Genomic DNA, 19904 nt, shown 5'->3' with positions numbered 1-19904 from the left:
TTTAAGTCTCAACCATTTATTTGATCAGAAATACAGTAAAACAGTAATATTGTGAAATATTATATCAATTTAAAATAACTGGTTTTAATTTTTATATATTTTAAAATATTATTTATTCCTGTGTTGCTCAAAAACATTTCTTATTATTATCAATGTTGAAAATAGTTGTGCTTCTTTATATTTCTGTGGAAGCTGTGATACACTGCATTCAAAGGTTTTCAACATTGATAATAATAATAAATGTATATTGAGTAGCAAATCAGTATATTGGATTGTTTTCTGAAGGATCATGTGACACTGAAGACTGGAGTAATGATGCTGAAAATTCAGGTTTGCAATCACAGTTATATTATATTTTAAAATATATTCAAATAGGAAAAAAAAAAACCAGTTAAATTGTTATAATATTTCAGAATATTACTGTTTTTACTGTATAGTTTATCAAATAAATGCAGCCTGGGTTAGCATAAGAGACTTCTTTCAAAAACATTTAAAAAAATCGTTATTATTCCAAACTTTTCACGAGTAGTGTATATATATATATATATATATATATATATATATATATATATATATATATATATATATATATATATACTCACCTAAAGGATTATTAGGAACACCATACTAATACTGTGTTTGACCCCCTTTCGCCTTCAGAACTGCCTTAATTCTACGTGGCATTGATTCAACAAGGTGCTGAAAGCATTCTTTAGAAATGTTGGCCCATATTGATAGGATAGCATCTTGCAGTTGATGGAGATTTGTGGGATGCACATCCAGGGCACGAAGCTCCCATTCCACCACATCCCAAAGATGCTCTATTGGGTTGAGATCTGGTGACTGTGGGGGCCATTTTAGTACAGTGAACTCATTGTCATGTTCAAGAAACCAATTTGAAATGTTTCGAGCTTTGTGACATGGTGCATTATCCTGCCGGAAGTAGCCATCAGAGGATGGGTACATGGTGGTCATAAAGGGATGGACATGGTCAGAAACAATGCTCAGGTAGGCCGTGGCATTTAAACAATGCCCAACTGGCACTAAGGGGCCTAAAGTGTGCCAAGAAAACATCCCCCACACCATTACACCACCACCACCAGCCTGCACAGTGGTAACAAGGCATGATGGATCCATGTTCTCATTCTGTTTACGCCAAATTCTGACTCTACCATCTAAATGTCTCAACAGAAATCGAGACTCATCAGACCAGGCAACATTTTTCCAGTCTTCAACTGTCCAATTTTGGTGAACTCGTGCAAATTGTAGCCTCTTTTTCCTATTTGTAGTGGAGATGAGTGGTACCCGGTGGGGTCTTCTGCTGTTGTAGCCCATCCGCCTCAAGGTTGTGTGTGTTGTGGCTTCACAAATGCTTTGCTGCATACCGCGGTTGTAACGAGTGGTTATTTCAGTCAAAGTTGCTCTTCTATCAGCTTGAATCAGTCAGCCCATTCTCCTCTGACCTCTAGCATCAACAAGGCATTTTCGCCCACAGGACTGCAGCATACTGGATGTTTTTCCCTTTTCACACCATTCTTTGTAAACCCTAGTATTGGTTGTGCGTGAAAATCCCAGTAACTGAGCAGATTGTGAAATACTCAGACCGGCCCGTCTGGCACCAACAACCATGCCACGCTCAAAATTGCTTAAATCACCTTTCTTTCCCATTCTGACATTCAGTTTGGAGTTCAGGAGATTGTCTTGACCAGGACCACACCCCTAAATGCATTGAAGCAACTGTCATGTGATTGGTTGATTAGATAATTGCATTAATGAGAAATTGAACAGGTGTTCCTAATAATCCTTTAGGTGAGTGTAAATACTGTATATGTTTATGTAAATATTTTACATACATTTAAAAAACTAAGTGGAATACACCTTTCTGCTTGTGGATAGTTTATTTGCTATTAAGGGCCTTGAAAATGAAATTCAAAACTCAGAAGTGCTTTAAAAGATTTGATGCTATAAACATATCATGTTTTGCCAAACCTAGTGATAAATTCATCCTCAAAAGTAAACACTTTTTTTTTTTTTTTTTTATGGACTGATAACAACCTGTGAATCTGTTTTTGTCAGTATGTTTCAAATGATCAAGTATGTAGATTTATTGTTTGAGGCAGATAGAACACAGATAGTGGGGAATTTAGTGACTTACATGAAGCCCTTGGCGGTCAGAATACATTTTGAGTCGTGCTGACACAGGTTCAGCTCTGAAGCGCAGAAATCCAGCTTATCTTCACACAGCTCCCCTGCACATACACATACTCATTATGAACAGTCAGAAAGAGTGGGATGAGTATGAATAATCATAGTAGTGTTTACTTTAAGAAAACATGTTGCATCCCATTAAACCAGTAGGAGTGTGTTTGCGTGTCCAGTGTAGTCTCAGTGTAGAATATGACAAAATACCAATACTCTGAAGAACAACGATACAATACACCTCAATTGACAGTGTACCAGCAAGGAAAAAATGTGTGTGTGAGTGTGCATTTCACACTTAAGCAAGCACAGAGGACGCACTAGCCAGAAACAGCCAAGGAAAGAGACAGACAATGGGAGGATGAAGTGAAAGAGAGAGTAAACTAACCTTTCTCCACCTCATTATTATTAGCAGCTAGTAGAAAAAGAGAAACAAGTAGCGAGAGAAAGACAGGAAAACAAAGAAATACAGAGGACGTGTTTGACATGTTAGCATGTTAGCTCAAGCGGCACATTTGCATGTTAGCATCAGACAGTTAAACACATAAAGCGCAGAGAACACCGAGCATTTTGCGTGTGACTGTGCGTGTGTATGCGTGTAAGTTACCTGTGTATTCAGGTGAGCAGTGACAGGTGTAGTTGTTGATACCATCCACACACGTGGAGTTATTCTCACAGTCATTATCTTCACAGTCATCGATATTTATCTCACATTCGTCGCCCTCAAATCCATCTGGACACACACACCTGAACATACACACAAAACAACTGCGTAAGACTTTTTAATCCTTTTGAAACTTTTAATTCACTCAAACTCTATGAACAGTATTGATATTCTATAATTGTCTATAATTGTTTGTTTCTGTACTACTAAATCTCTCTTACAGTCCATTGTTCTATATATTGTGGTTCCTACATACTGCATGGTTTCCTTCAAAAAAAATTCCTCCAACTATTTCTTCCCAAAATTTTAAGAATGGGTGCTTAGAAATTATCATTAAATAATCTCTCTTCAACAAAGCTGCACAAACAGGATGAGTTTAATATTTAAGCTCACTCTATAAACACTATACAGTGCCTCGTTCCATTAAGCTGCTTTGAATTCAGATAAGAAATAGTGATCCTTGTCTTAGCGAAAACCACTAATGAAACAGGTTAAATCTTACATTTATGATTTATGATGCTTTGCACTGAGGAGAATACATTTAACTGTTATTCATATCCAGTACATTATCAGGTTCCAAATTCATGCCATTGTTTGAACCCAAGGTTGACTGAACATTTGAAAGCACTACAGAGCAGCAGTGTTTTCGCTCTTTGGGAAATTGACCTATGAATGGCTTACTTATGGTTGTCTCATTAAACTGGGATAGAAGCAAGTATTTTAAGCAGCGTTCGTGTGTGTCTGTGGGTGTATTACATTACATTAGCTAATCAAAATGTAAAGCAGGAGTTCTCAAATGAAACTCTTCTTATTCACCAATACAAAGGATTTATTAGCATTGATCAGTGTATGACTACAGCTGAACCTGAGCTCACCACACACGCACGCACGCACGCACACACACACACACACACACACACACACACACACACACACACACACACACACACACACACACACACACACACACACACACACGTCTCTGCAGTGTGTGTCCACAGAAAGGCCCTTGATTGGATGATTAAGTGCATGAGTGAGCTCAGATCAGTTTCAGACACTTCAGTCTGATTAAGACAGATTAGACACACTCTGTCCATAAAGTATATTCATTACCGGAGCAGCAGGGACACACACACACACACACGCACACGCACACATCTGATCATTTACTTAATGTACCAAATGAAAGCCACATTCAACAGGGCCCGAACACAATAAATAATCTCTTTACCGGCCTCATACACATATCAGTTGTCATTTCAAACAGTTCAGCATTTTCATGATGATGATCATGAAGGTCGGTCTCACCAGTGAGTGTTTTCCTCTCCATCCTTTAGATGACAGGTGCCTCCATTCTGACAGGGGTTACTGATGCACGCATGAATTGGTTCCTCACAGTCTTGACCCTATATGAACATGCATGTTGCATTACATACAAACGTTATGTAAACTCTCTATGATATTTTGCTCCCTATATGACATATAATTCTTTATTTTTTTTTATTTTTAGGTGACAATTTTATGCCTGCCAGGTGAAAGGTCTACTGTCTTAGAAATGTAATTTCTTAAACAAACCACAAAATCTCATCTTGTACCATTGTAGTACAAAGACAGTTGTAAGTTTAATACCTAGGCAAGATATTCTTGTTTGTGTGTAAGTGAGTATGTACCTTAAAACCATAAGGACAGGTGCATCGGTAAAAATCAACGGGATGGTTACTGCAGGTTCCATCATTCTTGCATGGATTGGATAAACAAGGGTTACATTTAGCCAAAATGTTCACATCCACTGGACCTATGTAAAATACAGAGAGAAAAAGAAATTACACAGGATGTTATAAACAAACAAGTATATAACAAATATACAACCACAGTCATTACAAACACGGATAGGATTGAGCAGGTAAAGCGTCACAAAACTAAAAGAGGTCAAAGGTCACTTTAAACCTGAGGAAAGGTTTGGGTGGCAGATAGAGGGGGCCGGGGTTTAAGAGCTCACACTGGGCTCTGATTGGCTTCCTTACCTGGCACCGGAAAACCACAAGTCCCCAGCACCTCTAAAAATGTACCAATCAAATCACATTACTTACAATATTAACATATGAGCATTTAAACTAGAGTTAGTACTAATGCCCTCTCCGTGACAGGATGAGTGTCTCCGAAGTGCACGGGTGGGTTTACCTGTGCACGTGAATTTCTTGGAGGGAGTAGTCAGCAGTAGTTTGTCGGTCATCTCTCCAGGACCGGTACAGCGTGCGATTCCAGGCTCCTTGTAGCCGCTCTTTACCCAGTCAGAGAGCCACTGCATGTGACAATCACAATACAGAGGGTTTGCTCCCAGAGCCCTGCAGGAAACACACACAAGAATATATTACAAACCTTCTCCAAAAATTTGTATGATAAAATAATCCGACATCAAACATGATATGAAATAGTGTATCTTCACTCATTTTTCTAAAGCAACACCTTACAGTGGCATTAGTGGATAAAGTTTCATAAGAAGTTGTCACTCTTCAGATCATCAAGTTTTAATTTGATGGCGGGTAGTTCCTTCATGCTGCTCTGATTGGCTGTAATTATGATAATGCCCACCTATCACATTCATAAGCCTAAGGGCCAGATTTACTAACAGCTTGCGCCGGCGCTAACCCTCTTTTGGCGTTAAAAAACTACAGTCAGGATTTACTAGACAAGCAGCGAAAAAGTAGGACAGAAAGGCGTTATTTTTGCGGCTGACCTTATTGCATATGCATTTGTAGGAGTTTCCCGTTCAGATGCAAAATATATGGGAGGAGAGTATTTAAATGAATCACGCAAGGTGATTTACATTATTTACAAAGCATGTCTTAAACCAGACACTAATTTGCACTGCTCTTGGTAGTTGGTCATTATGGAAATGATCCGGCTGCGTCTGTGTTCTTTAATTTGCGTGTCGTCAGTAGATCACACGCAGAACTTTCCACTGCCATCGGCGCTATTTTGGAATTGTGTTTGCGCACTAATTTGCCCTGTTTAGTAAATCTGGCCCTTAATGTGTCAAACGTGTGGAAATTAATAGAATAATTATGGAGTTTACACCACACGCACCTGAACATCTCTACTTTTGGTTATTTCATGACACACAAAATGGTCTCTGAGTGATCAAGCTGTTTTTAGAGGCCTCACAGCAAGATTAAACAATTGACATAATATGCTAAATATGCTTGTAGATATATTATTACAATTGCTATTTTTGAAGCAATGTAAAAAAAAAAAAAAAAAAAAAAACCTTACACTTGATGTGACACTCATGCGATTTGCGAACCATATAACAATATTATGATATTGGCTGCTTGACAGTGCCCTGTGTAAGGTAATGTGTAGATTTGTTCTACTCGGCTGTCAGTCATAATTACTTGTGAAATTGATCCATGAGAATTATTAAAAAAAAAAGGTCATCGTGGGGGACCAAGGAATCAACCAATCTGTGGCTGCAGAGCCCCAAGTTCAGACAAAGAAAGTGTTTCAGTGTGCCTGTGTGAGAGTGCAGAAAGAACCAAAGTACATCCAGCTGTCAAAACCTATTTGGTGCACTCGTAAGTGCCTGTGTGTGTGAGTGTGTGTGTATGTGTGTGTTCATTCTGAGGTACTTACAGGTGGGAGAGCGAGGACAGATCTTTGAAAGCTCCATCTGGGATCACAGCAATATCATTACCATGAAGAGACCTGCAGAGAGAATAGAGAAATGAAGCCATCCAAGAGAGTCCAAAACATATAAATCAAAGTCTGATAGCAAACACACACACACACACACACACACACACACACACACACACACACACACACACACACACACACACACACACACACACACATCAATAAGGTACTCACAACAGGCGCAGAGATTTGAGGCCGTCGAAAGCTTTTACAGGAATACACCTCAGTCTGTTATAGCTTAAAATTCTGGGATGAAACAAAATATATCACAATACTTGCAAAAACATATATTTACACAGATGCTTCAGGCCATACAAACTCAATAAATAAGTAAATAAATAAGCCAAGTTGATTTTGCAACTTCTGAAATAAATGACTAAAAAAAGAATAAAGATAATAAGATAATTGAATTATCTTTAATAATAAGTTAACAAAAAGTGTCTAAAATTCTATGGCAAAAAAATGACTCATTCATGCATCTAAATTTAAATCAAATCACAGCTTTTTGGATGAGCCAAGACTACCACAGCATATACACTTACTGTAAGTGCACATATAATTTCAAGAACTATAAAATTCACACGTGAAAATCACACACGCACAATGCACAGCTAAAAACACACACAACCACACTAGTGTTTGCACAAAAAACACACACAGACACACAAACCGAAGCCATAAATCATGTTGACACTCACAGGGTGAGAAGCTCGGACATGTTACTGAAGCTGTGGTTGGACAATGTGCTGATCTGGTTATTACTCATATCACTGCAAGAAAACACACATACATACATACATACATACATACGCACACACACACACACACACACACACACACAAACAAAGGCAGAGTGTTATGAGCCACGAGAAAATCGGACACTTAAAGCCAACATTTACGGTACATACCAATAACAAAATGTTGCACACAGCATTAAAAAGAAAAAGATTCTTTATATTTAAGATTAGCTGTTTTTATACTGCACTACAGTAACTCCATCAAAGCCAAACTGACCAGAGGTGAATGCAGTTTTACTACAACCAGGGATGAAATATTTTTGCATTTACTGCAATGCAGGGATGAAATATTTAAAAATTGACCCAAACTGCAAGGAATTACATATTTCACTTTACATTACATAGTTTAATGCAAGGCAAAAGACAATGCACACATGTGAACTTCGATGTTAGGACACTCAAGACGGCTGAACTTATTATCAATGCAGTGACCTTTAAAACGGCAAACAGCAAACACAAAGCATGTACAATAGTTATGCGTTAGGCTTAAAGTCATAATACAATGTACAGAAGCATTCAACAGCCTTGATGCATCGCTTCACTCGAATTGCCTTTTCTGTTCGGGTGTGATTTATAAGCCAATTTGATTTGCATTCATGAAAAAAATTACAATATGTTCAAATATAATAAAACCTACAAAAAACATTTTCAGTCTTATAAATTATTTAAAACAATATTTCAAAGTCTTTGATCTTTTTTATGTGCATAAAATAACTTTTGACTAAAGAAATGAGCAATCACTCATACTTAACTCGCAGTCATATTTAATTGATGAGTTTGCATATTTGTGTGTAAAATGATGGTTGTTCATTAGTGCTTAATTCATTTGTTATGTTTGGTGAAGTTGGGATATAGAGGATCACTCTAATCGTGCAGGAAATATGTGCAAAAGCCACACACAAAAATTCCCCTCAAAATACAGCTAAAAACATTTGGATTTTCTGGCATTGGCAGGATGAGAAAATGGATCAAACACCATATGTACTGTAGAAGCTAACTCTGTCCGTTTAAAAGCGCGAGGGTCTATTACGACTGGCTAGTTTCAAAGGGGCAGGGCCCTGATAACAGTAAACTATTTCTGATTGGGTGACTCCAGAGAGGGCTGTACCTACATGAGAGAGAGGTGTTTATAATTGGATAGTTCCAGAGGGACTTGCGTGAACTGGTTGCCATCGAGATAGCTATCAGAAAAAGACAAAGAAGTTATTACTCAAACACAGAGGAAATAGCACATTAGCAACAGTGTAATGGGAGAAACTTCAAAGACGTATATACAGCAGCCGTGTATTGTTTCAGACATCAAGTATGTGTTTTTGGAGGCAGCTGGGTTCATGAAAAGGTGTGCCTGGATCAGATAAGGGGATTTTTGAAAATGGCCATTTATCATGAAATTGCTCTTATTGTGCTTGTGTACACTCACAGTTCTGTAACGTCTTTAGGAATGCCCTTGGGTAAAACCTTTAGTCCTTTATTACTGCAGCGCACCACCGTATCCAAACACGAACACTCGGCAGGACAGCGAGCCAGGGGTGAACAGCTATTTTCATCATTACCTGCTGACACACAAAGAGAAAATTAAACATCATCTTAATGTTCTCATTTCAGAAGTAAAGAATAATTAAATTTGAAATGAGCTTTTCGATGTGAAGATTTGCCAGGGCGATTGTTATTGTAAGCTTGTTTGTGTAAAAGAAAGATAACACTGAGCTATGCTCAAGTTAACAAAACAGATCTTATCAAAGCCCTATTAAGAGCAAGAAACACGATCTTTTTACACCCCCACACACGCTCATAGCCATACCGTCTTCACAGGCAAAGTCTTGTATGGCTACATCTTGAATAGGGATCTCCTGAAGAAAGTAGGGGCTCTGACAGCGGGGGTTTCCTGTGACAATCCGTTTCTTACGGAGCCATTCACCCAACCAAGCCAGATGACAGTTACAGTTAAATGGATTGGCCAGCAAGTTCCTGTGGGATTGCATAAAGAAAAATGATGTATCAAATATTTAGCAAATCATTCTACAAACAAATGCTGCGTTCCAAAACCTAATGAGCTGCCTACACTCTTAAAAATAAAGGTTCAAAAAAGGGGGTTTTCACAACAATGCCACAGAAGAACCATTTTTGTTTCCACAAAGAACCTTTTCAGTTCTTAACAGAATCTTTTTATTATTATCAAGTTTGAAACAGCACTGGAATAAAAAAACACTTTGTTGTTACTGTGGGTCGATACTCACAGTGTGGAGAGGGAATGTAGTGTGTCAAAGGCTCCCGGGGACATGGAGGTGATCAGGTTATCATAGAGGGAGAGCAGCCTCACCGAGCTCAGACCAGTAAAACTACCGTTATTGACACAGCTTATCTTGTTACTCCTCAACATCCTACACATGACAAACACACACATAATCATTTAAAACAGCCAAATGATATTTGGTTGGGAACACACAGACCAATGTGCCCACACCTGAGAATAAAATCATATCTACTGTAGACATTTTTTGACAGTATCTGCATTCACTACCCTGACATTATGCAATGTTCATCAGAAGAATGATTCATATTTGTAATTCAGTAAGGAGCTAATATGTACGTGCATGTTCAATCGACTCACAATGTGCGGAGACCGCCGAGGCCTTTCAGCATGCTGTAGTGGACGCCCTCTAAGCGGTTACTGGTCAGAATGAGCTCATTCACTCCACTGGCCCCCTCAAATGTGCCCTCCTCAATATCTGTGATCTTATTGTTACTAAGGTTTCTGTAAAACAAAGCAAGTTGCCATGGTAATTAAAGTACTCTAATGATGGTCATTTATACTGTATAATAACAGATAACAAAAACGGAGAGAGACTTACATTTTGCGCAGTTGAGGAAGCTTCTTAAAGATTCCTGTAGCCTCCAGCACTGTAAATTCATTATTGTTCAAGCGGCTGCGTGGAAAAAAAATCAGACACACAACTAAATGAATTAACCCTTAAACACATACCTCAGGTCTTTAGTGACCCAGAAAGTAATTCACTACCCTCCTCCTCATTCATTTTTTTAAAGTTAGACATCAACCTTCATGTCAAATCATTATAAACAATTTAACAAAAGCCTGTTTTCCCATTATTTTTTTGTAAAAATGTAATAGGGTCGCTAATGACCCAAGTAACAGTGTAACAGTGTATGTATGTTTTTTTCTGCACAACAATAATTGAATCTTTAATGACTGAAAAAGTGCAATTCACATTTAATCCACAAGGTAGCAAAGTCTGATACACAATGATAAAGTGATGTTTCACTCATAGTTACTGCAGGCAGAAAACAAAAGAATAGGAAGTATCATCAGCAAAACCTGAAATGCCTCAGCGATTTACTGAAAAGCAAGTACTGGACGCATTAGTGTCACAGTCACTTGATGGTGGATCTGGTGAAGAAGCTGTCAGCAATTAAAATATTTATTTTGAAGATGTTAAAAATGATAGTTTTGAGAATATTTTTGAGATCGCAAACGTGAGCCAGATCATGCTTTCAGACAGAATTTTCATTTTTGGGTGAACCTTTACAATGAGAGAGAGAGACACTCACAGTTCTGCTGTATATTGAGGTATGTGGTCTGGGATCTTGGTGAGCTTTTGTCCAGAGCAGTCCACTGTGGTTCCTTCACAGCGACATTTCTCTGGGCAGGCCAGGTCAGCGAAGCAATCCCCACCTAGTTTCGATCGGTAGTCTTCCACGCCTATACACATAACCATACACACACAAACACACACACCATTACACACCACACAATCACAAAAAAGAGAGTATGAGAGGTGAGGACAGATAGAAAGAGAGAAGAAGATAAGTAAGATTAAAGAAGTTTGGGTGGAAAGGTAGAGTGGTAAAAGTAAAGGATCACTGGTAGGGAGGACATTAAATGTTAATTGTGCTAGACAAGAGGAAACTCAGTTATCACCATGGCAACATGCTATCGGTATTATCACTCTTAACAACACATAAAGTCATGCTGACATAGTAGCCATGACTTTGGAGTGTTTTGCATACACACACACACACACACACACACACACACACACACACTTATAAGGAGGACACACACTTAACACACATTCTTAACAGCACATCCAATGACAATGACAAAAACACGCACGTACGCACGCACGCACACACACACACACACACACACACACACACAGGTAGTCTCTTGTTGCTTGCCATGCTGTAGATGCTGCAAGACCTTCCATGGTGCTTGACAGAACCATGTATTAGTCCGAGTCTGCAACCACATGGTTAGATCAAGCACAAAGGAAAACCCCGCTGAATTTCCTCCACAAGACACACAGAGAGAGAAAGAGAGACAAAGAAACAAAGGGTCGAGAGATAAAGAATGAGGTACTACTTTGTTTAGCTGGGATAAACTAGTAGGAATGATGGAAAGAGAACAGAGAGAGGAGAGCTTCCAGGGGGGGGAAAGAAGAATGAAACAGACGAGTGTGGCAGGAACATTGCAGTTATTGTACAGTAAATTAACACATGAACCAGCGGTTATACGCACAGTCAAACGCACACACAGACACATTCGATTCACATCGTGTGCTCAATAAACCTGTGAGCACATTTTCACATATATTTGGGTTCCTGGTCTGTGATTGGCTGGGGTTGAGGTTGAGGGGGAGGGGCTTGTTGGGTGACGTCTTACTGGTTTTGTGTCAGTTACTTACACTTATTGATATGATGAATCCCTGAGTGTGTGTGCGAGAAAGGAAGAGAGAGAATATGTAATACACAAGCACTCAAACACACACTGACGAATGCTGGAAAACCCGTGTTTTTAGATCCATGCCACCGTGTGCAATTTGTGAGCATGCGCACAGCAACAGTGACACTGATCAGGCTGGTGACAACAAATTAACATTAGACTGAAGCGCCATTTGTTTGTTTGTTAGCTCATCTGTAAAATCCACCATACTGTATTAGTAATTTAGTTTAATACACAAGTGCCAAGTTCTTAGAAATAAACTCATTGTATTCATGTTGGTTTTTGGTTTTAAACAACTTTATATAATTTTTAAGAATAGCTTGAATTTAATACTCTAAAAATGTCATTTCATACACACCCTGAATACATGTGTACACAACATTCAAAAAGTTTTAAAATATAATTGTATAGAGAGAGAGAGAGAGAGAGAGAGAGAGAGAGAGAGAGAGAGAGAGAGAGAGAGAGAGAGAGAGAGAGAGAGAGAGAGAGAGAGAGAGAGAGAGAGAGAGAGAGAGAGAGAGAGAGAGAGAGAGAGAGAGAGAGAGAGAGAGAGAGAGAGAGAGACATTCTGGGTGTTTAAACATTTGGGTTCAGTAAGTTTTTTTTTAAAGAAAGTATATTATTATATATTTTATTATATTTCATATAAAGGCAATTTTTTTAACCTCCTATTCATCAAAGAATCTTGAATGTACCACAGTTTTCAAAAAAATATTAGTAGCACAACTGTTCTCAACATTGATACATTGCTAATCTTAAGAAATATATCTCAAGCACCAAATCCACATATTAAAATTATTTCAGAAGCATCATGTGACACTGAAGACTGGAGTAATGGCTGCTGAAAACGTAAGGAATAAATTACATTATAAAATATATGAAATTACAAATAAATTATGGTGAGCATACGAAACTTCTTGCAAAGACAAATCTTACCAACCCCAAACATTTGAATGGTAGAGTATATGTAAGACATACAATATAAGATAAATGCTAAACTAATTAAGGTTTTCAGTTCAAGAATTTCATTATTTTGAAAGACGTTCTTCATTATAATATCAGGACAGTTTTATCACCCTGATATACTGTATGAATTTTCAAAACAACAAAATTAATTTTAATCAACAAAATAAAAACAGGTTCATAATAGATTAGTTATATTCCAGTCATTGTGTGTATGAATGGCATTTTTAATGTATTTTTTTTTCTTATAAATTAGAGAGTAAATAATTATTAGATTCTGACAAAAACTAACATTGTCATTGACCATGTGCTACACAAGAATACAGCACCATTGTAAGCAGCTCTTCCACAGCAAAAATCTCAGCAACTTTTGGTGCACAAAAGTTTTTTTTTCATCTCCATTATAATGTGTGTGTGATTTGCGTGCATTAGTGTCCAAATGCTTTTACAGTATGTAGTACACACACAGAAAAAATGTTTAGCAGTTGAACATACCTGGTATAAAGTATTGCTCTTTAGCTATACAAAGAAAGATATACAGATAACTGAGAGGAGAGCTGTGTGTGTAGATCAATAAATGAATATGAATATTGATCAAGAAATCCTGCTCATTTATAACCCCACAGCGATCAATACTCAACTGACAGACAGTAAACTAATAATACCCACACACGCACACATTTGCATTCTGATTCATAATCTGCTTAGGCAGGAGAAGATAACTCATGCTGAGACCCTTGGAACTGCGTATATATCTATATAATTGAAAGCTGACTAAGATGTTTTCACCATCACCAACACACATTCTCACTGACACCGAAGTCCACTGTTGGGAGCAGACAGGAAGAGCAGGATCAATCGACTTAGCGTCTGTGAGCAAGTCTGGCAAACGACCGATAAAATACCAATGCCAAATACCAATGTGCATGTGTGTATGTACCTGAACAGCGGAACTTTTTGCTCTTGATCTGGCCGATGCGTTTGTTCGCAAGGCGGCGGGGACTGGTGCATCGAGCTCCGCTGGTCTCAATCGGGTTGTCTTGCAGGTAGTCAGCTAACCACTTCAAATGGCAGTCACACATGAAGGGGTTCTGGGCCAGATGACTGATAAACAAAATTAAAAAAATGAAGAAAATTGTGATTGACGGTGATAGTTAACTTGTGCAGTTTCTTGACTAACCAAAAAAGTACATTCACATTTTTACTCCCAATCTACTGATCAGCCTGAAATACGACTGTATGAAATTTATCATGCATGGCCCTAATATTCTATACCAGGGTTCCGTCAAAAATAATGATCCAGCAATATAAAGGCAGCAATGTATTTTCATGCTAACAGTCATATTATCATTGTGTGAAAATAGTATAAAAAGTAAATAAGTAAATATGGCATTATAAAGAGATGTTTTATATAGAGATATTTAGATTTTTTTATTTTTCCTGAAATTTTAATTACAGTAGAATGTCAATCATTTTTACTCATTTTTCAACGAATGTTACTCACAGGGTTTGGATGGATCGGAGAGAAGAGAAGGTTCCCTTTGCGATGGTCTGGAGTTTGTTGTCATAAAGCGACAGAAGATTTAGATTCTGCAGGTCTTGGAAAGAATCTACACGCAAACAATTGATCTTGTTCGCATTTAGCAATCTGTTGGGATAAACATTTGCATGTGACATTTTACCCAAATCTCTCAGGCAAGCAGAAAAATCTATACATGCGTATTAAATTGAGATATTACAAATGGCATTTACAAATAGATTAACATTTATAGACAAACAAATGAGTGAGACTTAAAAAAAATATTCCCTGTGGTTTCCAGACTCATTTACAGTGCCTTATGGGAGAACAAAGTTGTGAATAAACAGAGGCTTTATTTTACAAAGCAGCTCTCATATAAACAGAATGTATGTTCTGCATCTCCTGCAAATCAATACAAATGTCTATGTGCTTGAGTTATTGGCACCAAACTTTTAGAATTGTGAGCATGCACAAATTTGAGTTGAGGTTTTTTGTGATAGTTATTTCAGAATAATTTCTATATTCACTTTCAAAATAGTCTGAGCACATGTGTGGTTGTAATGTTATGTAGTAGCACCAAATGCTTATGGTCATGTTAAACCCCTATAAATACTTGGATTAACAAGCATTTCCTAAACATACTCCTTACACCCACATGCACATACAGCGGAAGTGTGTGTGGTATGTGTGTGAATGTATGTCCAGTTGTGCTGTCTGTCATCAGGCGAATGGGTGAAGCTTACAGTCGTATCCTCACAGCGCAAACACAGACGTTTGGTTTTTTCTAGTGTGAACATCTTTTGTTTTTATACTGAGCCAATATATCTAATGATCTTATAGTGATGTCACTAGAACTTCAGAACCAAGTTGATACTGGTTTGTGAGGTATAAGCTTTGTGTCAAAATATCCTTCTTTATTATTGACTGTTTACTTGAAGCAATGCTGACTTACTGAGAAATTCTTGAAATTCGTAATGTGTTTATTAGCATGGAATTGGTATCAACAACTGCAATTTTGGTATCTTGACAACTCTATACTGAGCTAATGATATTCCACCTCACACACCCCTTTTTGCATTATTATATTTTAATCAAGGTATTATTTAGCATGTTTATTAGGCCATTTTCCAATGGCTGGTCCTCAGAATTGACAAAACCTGAACACACACACACACACACAGAGAAATAAACGCCCTGCCTTCATGGCATTTTCAAGCATAAATTCACAGAATGTGCATTACTCACAGTAGCTGCAATGAGAATAGTCCATCAAAAACGCCTTTGGGAAGTTCAGTGATTTTATTCCCGTATAAAACCCTGAAAGGCAGAAACACAAGGGAACATTAAATAAAAGCAAAGATTAAAGATGTTCATTACCCACCCACACACACACCAATTCATCAGAAATTGTTCCTTAAACAGAGCACAAGATGTACCAACACAAATCAACCCAGTGTAACCAGTGACGAATTATATTTAAACACCAACGAAATCATGTGGACCCAGATTCATGAGGTAAAATCATAAAAAACATGTGCACAATAATCTTCTTATGATGAATATATCAATTACAGCTCATATTCATTACTGTATCTTAATGGTCCATAACCATGCGCAAGCTGAGGTTGTTGTAAAAATGGGTGAGGAATACTGGGAAATTCAAGACTAATCTGTAAGAGCCATGCAGGGCTAAAAAATTCTTGGCATTTTTATTTCAGAATGAATAATGGCATTGTGGCTTTTGGCTATTTGCTGATACATATGTGCAGGCCCACACAGAAAGCTCTGCAGATTTGGAACGTCTGTCATTCACAAAGTTGCACAAAGTTGTGCTCTTGTGTGTTTATTCATTAAATATTTGTCCTAATTTAATAATGCTTTCAGCTACGAATCAGTGTGTAGCACACTCAATTTCTCTTGAGAAATATACCACAGATTTCATCAAAAATATCTAAAAAAAATTCTGTCTGAGCCTGCATTTGAAGTATTTCATTACTGTGATGTCATATCAGGACTTGCATGTGTGTGTTCGCTTATGTTACACATTGGATCACTCTTCTGGCTTGAAGTTGTATTTTTTTAGGAGGACAGATTTTAAATGGCTGGCTGGTGTTCCTAAGAGGCTGGTCCAAAGGGAACGAGAGCGAGAGGGAGAACTGTTCCGCCCACTAAGTTCTGGCTCATTGGAACCCGGTCAGTAAAGTAAACCAAAGAAAATACAGAGACCAAGCAAGTAGGACATATACATCACATCCCCTAAAAAAATACATGCACATTTGCACACTGAAAATACCAGGCCAAAACAAATAACTTAATAGATTAGAGAAAGGGCTTACATTAGTGTGTTTCATATTCTAAGGCTATATAGCCATATACAGTATAAAGCTCCTTTAAAGGTGCAGTCATTTTTTTTGTTAATGTCATTTGTCTTGGAATTCAGTTCAACTTTGTTTTTTACCCCGCACTCTCTTCTCTCGTATATTGTCTCATTATGGTGTGAATCTATTTAATTACATCAAAAATTCAGTTGTGATTCGCACTCAAAATTCTAAATCTTTTGTTATTTTATTTAACACATAGAGGAAAGCACAAACGTTTCAGCTCTCAGGCCTTCTTCAGCGTGTCTTGTAATTGTCATACTTTTTTTTTCTAAAACGAATCAACATTGTAAATATTCACACAAAATCGCCATTTCGTAAATGACTTGTTTTCTCATGAGATGGGATTGAAAGTACTATTGTGCACTGTATGTAAAGAGAGAAAAATGACTGAGGTTGCCTTTAAAAGTTGTTGTCTATTGAAATGACAGGTGTCCTGTATATTTGAATGGTGGTTGGGTTGACTCAGACCCTGTAGGGATTTATCTGCTCTGTCCTCTAAAAGCTTGAATGAGTCAGATCATCAATAATTGAAAGAATGATGGAAGCTTAATATAACTCTTACATTCTCTTCTCACGCACACACACGTATATAAATACATATATACTCACAGAGAATTCAAAGATCGGAGACCTTGAAAGGAGTCTGAAGCCAATTCAGTTATTTGATTATTACTCAAATCTCTGAAAAGAAGAAGAAAATTAGAGATAGATGAGGAATAAGTGTGTTTTTGTGTGATTGTGTGTGTATGTGCTCTCTCACGGACACACACTCACATTCTCCGCAGCCGTTTGTAAGGTGAGAACGCTCCTGGCGGAATAATCTTGATGGAGTTCTGCTCCAGTCGACTGTGAACAGAGAGAATAAGCCAGATCAACAAATGGAAGGAACATTGCAGAGGGAATAATTCAAATCGCAAAAAGGTGAGGGTAACTGGAAAATGATGGGCACTGACTGAGGAGTTATTGGAAGAGTATGAGAATGATTGGGTGATGTTGGGCCAGAAAGCCGAAAGAAATGTGAAGATTTTGAATGCTTCGTTTTTTGCAATCTTGGACAATGTTTTTTAGTTAAAATCTATTTGTATATTACAGAAATGTAATACAATAAGAGGGGAACCAAGAGAAAGAAATGAGGAAAATCAATGTGACAGGCACAAATAAGATTAATGTCCATATCTCTGGGATGAGTTCTGTTAATCACAGTGTAGCATCTGTGTCTGTTTGCTGTACTTCCAGTTTGAGGCAGTGCCCATGTCTGCTAAGAACAAATCCAAAATATCTGCTCCATGAAAATTGAATTATAAACACACTGCCATTTTTTGTAACATTGCCTGAAAAGTGCACTCAGTATTTATAAGGAAAACACATCTACCCTAAAAGAACAGTACTTATGAAGTTATATCAGTCATATACAGGCTGTTGTATTTTACATGATAGCAACTTTACATCTTTACTTTATTACTTATTTCAAACACTTTCCTCACAATCACCTGTTTTACTTTTTACTTATGTTATTTTTTTCATTACATTGCTGATGGCTAACTATTATATTTCTACAATTGTAAACCAAAACTGCTGCTTTTACTTGAGACCGCTTTTAACCAAAGACACATGCACACACAAATCAAAATTTACTTAAGCAAATTAACTTTTTGTTAAATGCAAAAATGTGATTGAAGATGGATATTATGTTGGTGCAATAAAATATAAATCAACATCAGCTGTAATTTTCCCACCTGCCAAGTCAAGGCTGCGATAATTAATTATGAATCATAAATATATTATTCATTCAGTACTCTAGCATTCAACATATTTATAACATCTCTCCTTCTTGCTGTCTCTCTCTAGAAATCTGTTCTTCTCTTTGACAGTAAATATGTCATAAATCAGATAAGCTCTCCAAAGTTGACAGAGCATGAAAATCAGGCCCCCGCATAGGTGGACGGACATACACATACACACACATGTCATTCAACCGAAGCCAAATGAGATAATCTGACTCATCTGCCAAGACCCTGCAAGCAGCTTTCAGAGGGGATGACAGACAGAGAGAGATGGGAAGAAGGAAGACAGACAATGACCCTGGCAGTGAGAGGCACAACAGATAAAAAAAAGATGTGGCGTCTCAATCCAGACCCCATTGGCAGAGCGTTGGCCCTCAGAAGAGATTCCATTGATAAAATAAATCCATTTCCACACTGGAATTAATGTGCATGACTTCAGCATGGCCTCCGTAGTTAAAATATTTGATACAGATACGACCCTCGCTGTTGTATGTGTGTGTGGAATGTGGAAGTTCCAAATCCACCATTACACTCAACCTAACAGAAGACTGAGGAAGACATATAAACATAATCTGCGTGTGTGTGTGTGTGTGTGTGCGTGCGTACATGTTTTTCTATCCTGGTGAGGACTTAAACCCGAATGCACACAGACTCATGGGGACTTGAGTCACTGTGGGGACCTAAATTGAGGTCCCCATGGGTACACAAGCTTATAAATCATACAGAATGAGTTAAAAAAAAAATGCAGAAAAGTTTCTGTGATGGGTAGGTTTAGGGTTAGGGTAAGTGTAAGGGGATAGAATATACAGTTTTTACAGTATAAAAACCATTATGCCTATGGACCAGTCCCCACAAAGATAGTGAACCTGTGTGTGTGTGTGTGTGTGTGTGTGTGTGTGTGTGTGTGTGTGTGTGTGTGTGTGTGTGTCTGCTCCTCACTCACATTTCAGTGATGGTTTCTGGCAGGTTGGTAGGTATTTCAGTCAGTCCTTTCCCCCGGCAGTCCACTATATTATTACTGCAGGTGCATAGCTCAGGACACTGCAGCACACTACATGACGAGTGTGACTGAGGCCCTAAAACACACGTACAAAGAGATGATGGGGATGTAGAGGTATGAGCTACAAAAAGGAAGGTTGAGTTTGAAGGTTGAATTCAAT

At 37.8% G+C, this 19904-nt stretch overlaps 1 protein-coding gene across 6 annotated transcripts in view; it reads right to left on the bottom strand.

Moving 5' to 3' along the window:
* Positions 1 to 19904, bottom strand: part of slit2 (slit homolog 2) — a 71825-nt gene that overhangs the window by 9458 nt on the left and 42463 nt on the right. Inside the window, exons 9-30 of one of the 6 annotated variants that reach the window (XM_081361890.1) lie at positions 19688 to 19820; positions 17735 to 17806; positions 17570 to 17641; positions 15825 to 15896; positions 14565 to 14708; positions 14001 to 14164; positions 13556 to 13579; positions 10924 to 11074; positions 10209 to 10283; positions 9968 to 10111; positions 9594 to 9737; positions 9158 to 9324; positions 8777 to 8912; positions 8469 to 8537; positions 7258 to 7329; positions 6734 to 6805; positions 6497 to 6568; positions 5045 to 5208; positions 4534 to 4658; positions 4172 to 4269; positions 2807 to 2946; positions 2156 to 2249 (exon numbers count right to left, since the gene is read on the bottom strand). In XM_081361890.1, the coding sequence (XP_081218016.1) occupies positions 2156 to 2249; positions 2807 to 2946; positions 4172 to 4269; positions 4534 to 4658; positions 5045 to 5208; positions 6497 to 6568; positions 6734 to 6805; positions 7258 to 7329; positions 8469 to 8537; positions 8777 to 8912; positions 9158 to 9324; positions 9594 to 9737; positions 9968 to 10111; positions 10209 to 10283; positions 10924 to 11074; positions 13556 to 13579; positions 14001 to 14164; positions 14565 to 14708; positions 15825 to 15896; positions 17570 to 17641; positions 17735 to 17806; positions 19688 to 19820 (2404 nt within the window). The remainder of the gene's footprint in view (positions 1 to 2155; positions 2250 to 2806; positions 2947 to 4171; positions 4270 to 4533; positions 4659 to 5044; positions 5209 to 6496; positions 6569 to 6733; positions 6806 to 7257; positions 7330 to 8468; positions 8538 to 8776; positions 8913 to 9157; positions 9325 to 9593; positions 9738 to 9967; positions 10112 to 10208; positions 10284 to 10923; positions 11075 to 13555; positions 13580 to 14000; positions 14165 to 14564; positions 14709 to 15824; positions 15897 to 17569; positions 17642 to 17734; positions 17807 to 19687; positions 19821 to 19904) is intronic. The other 5 variants (XM_081361891.1, XM_081361894.1, XM_081361892.1 and 2 more) reach the window with 5 other exon arrangements.

The sequence above is a fragment of the Scardinius erythrophthalmus genome (genome assembly GCF_964197995.2).
Source record: "Scardinius erythrophthalmus genome assembly, chromosome: 3".
NCBI classification, from domain to species: domain Eukaryota; kingdom Metazoa; phylum Chordata; class Actinopteri; order Cypriniformes; family Leuciscidae; genus Scardinius; species Scardinius erythrophthalmus.
This window is presented reverse-complemented; position numbering and strand designations above follow the sequence as displayed.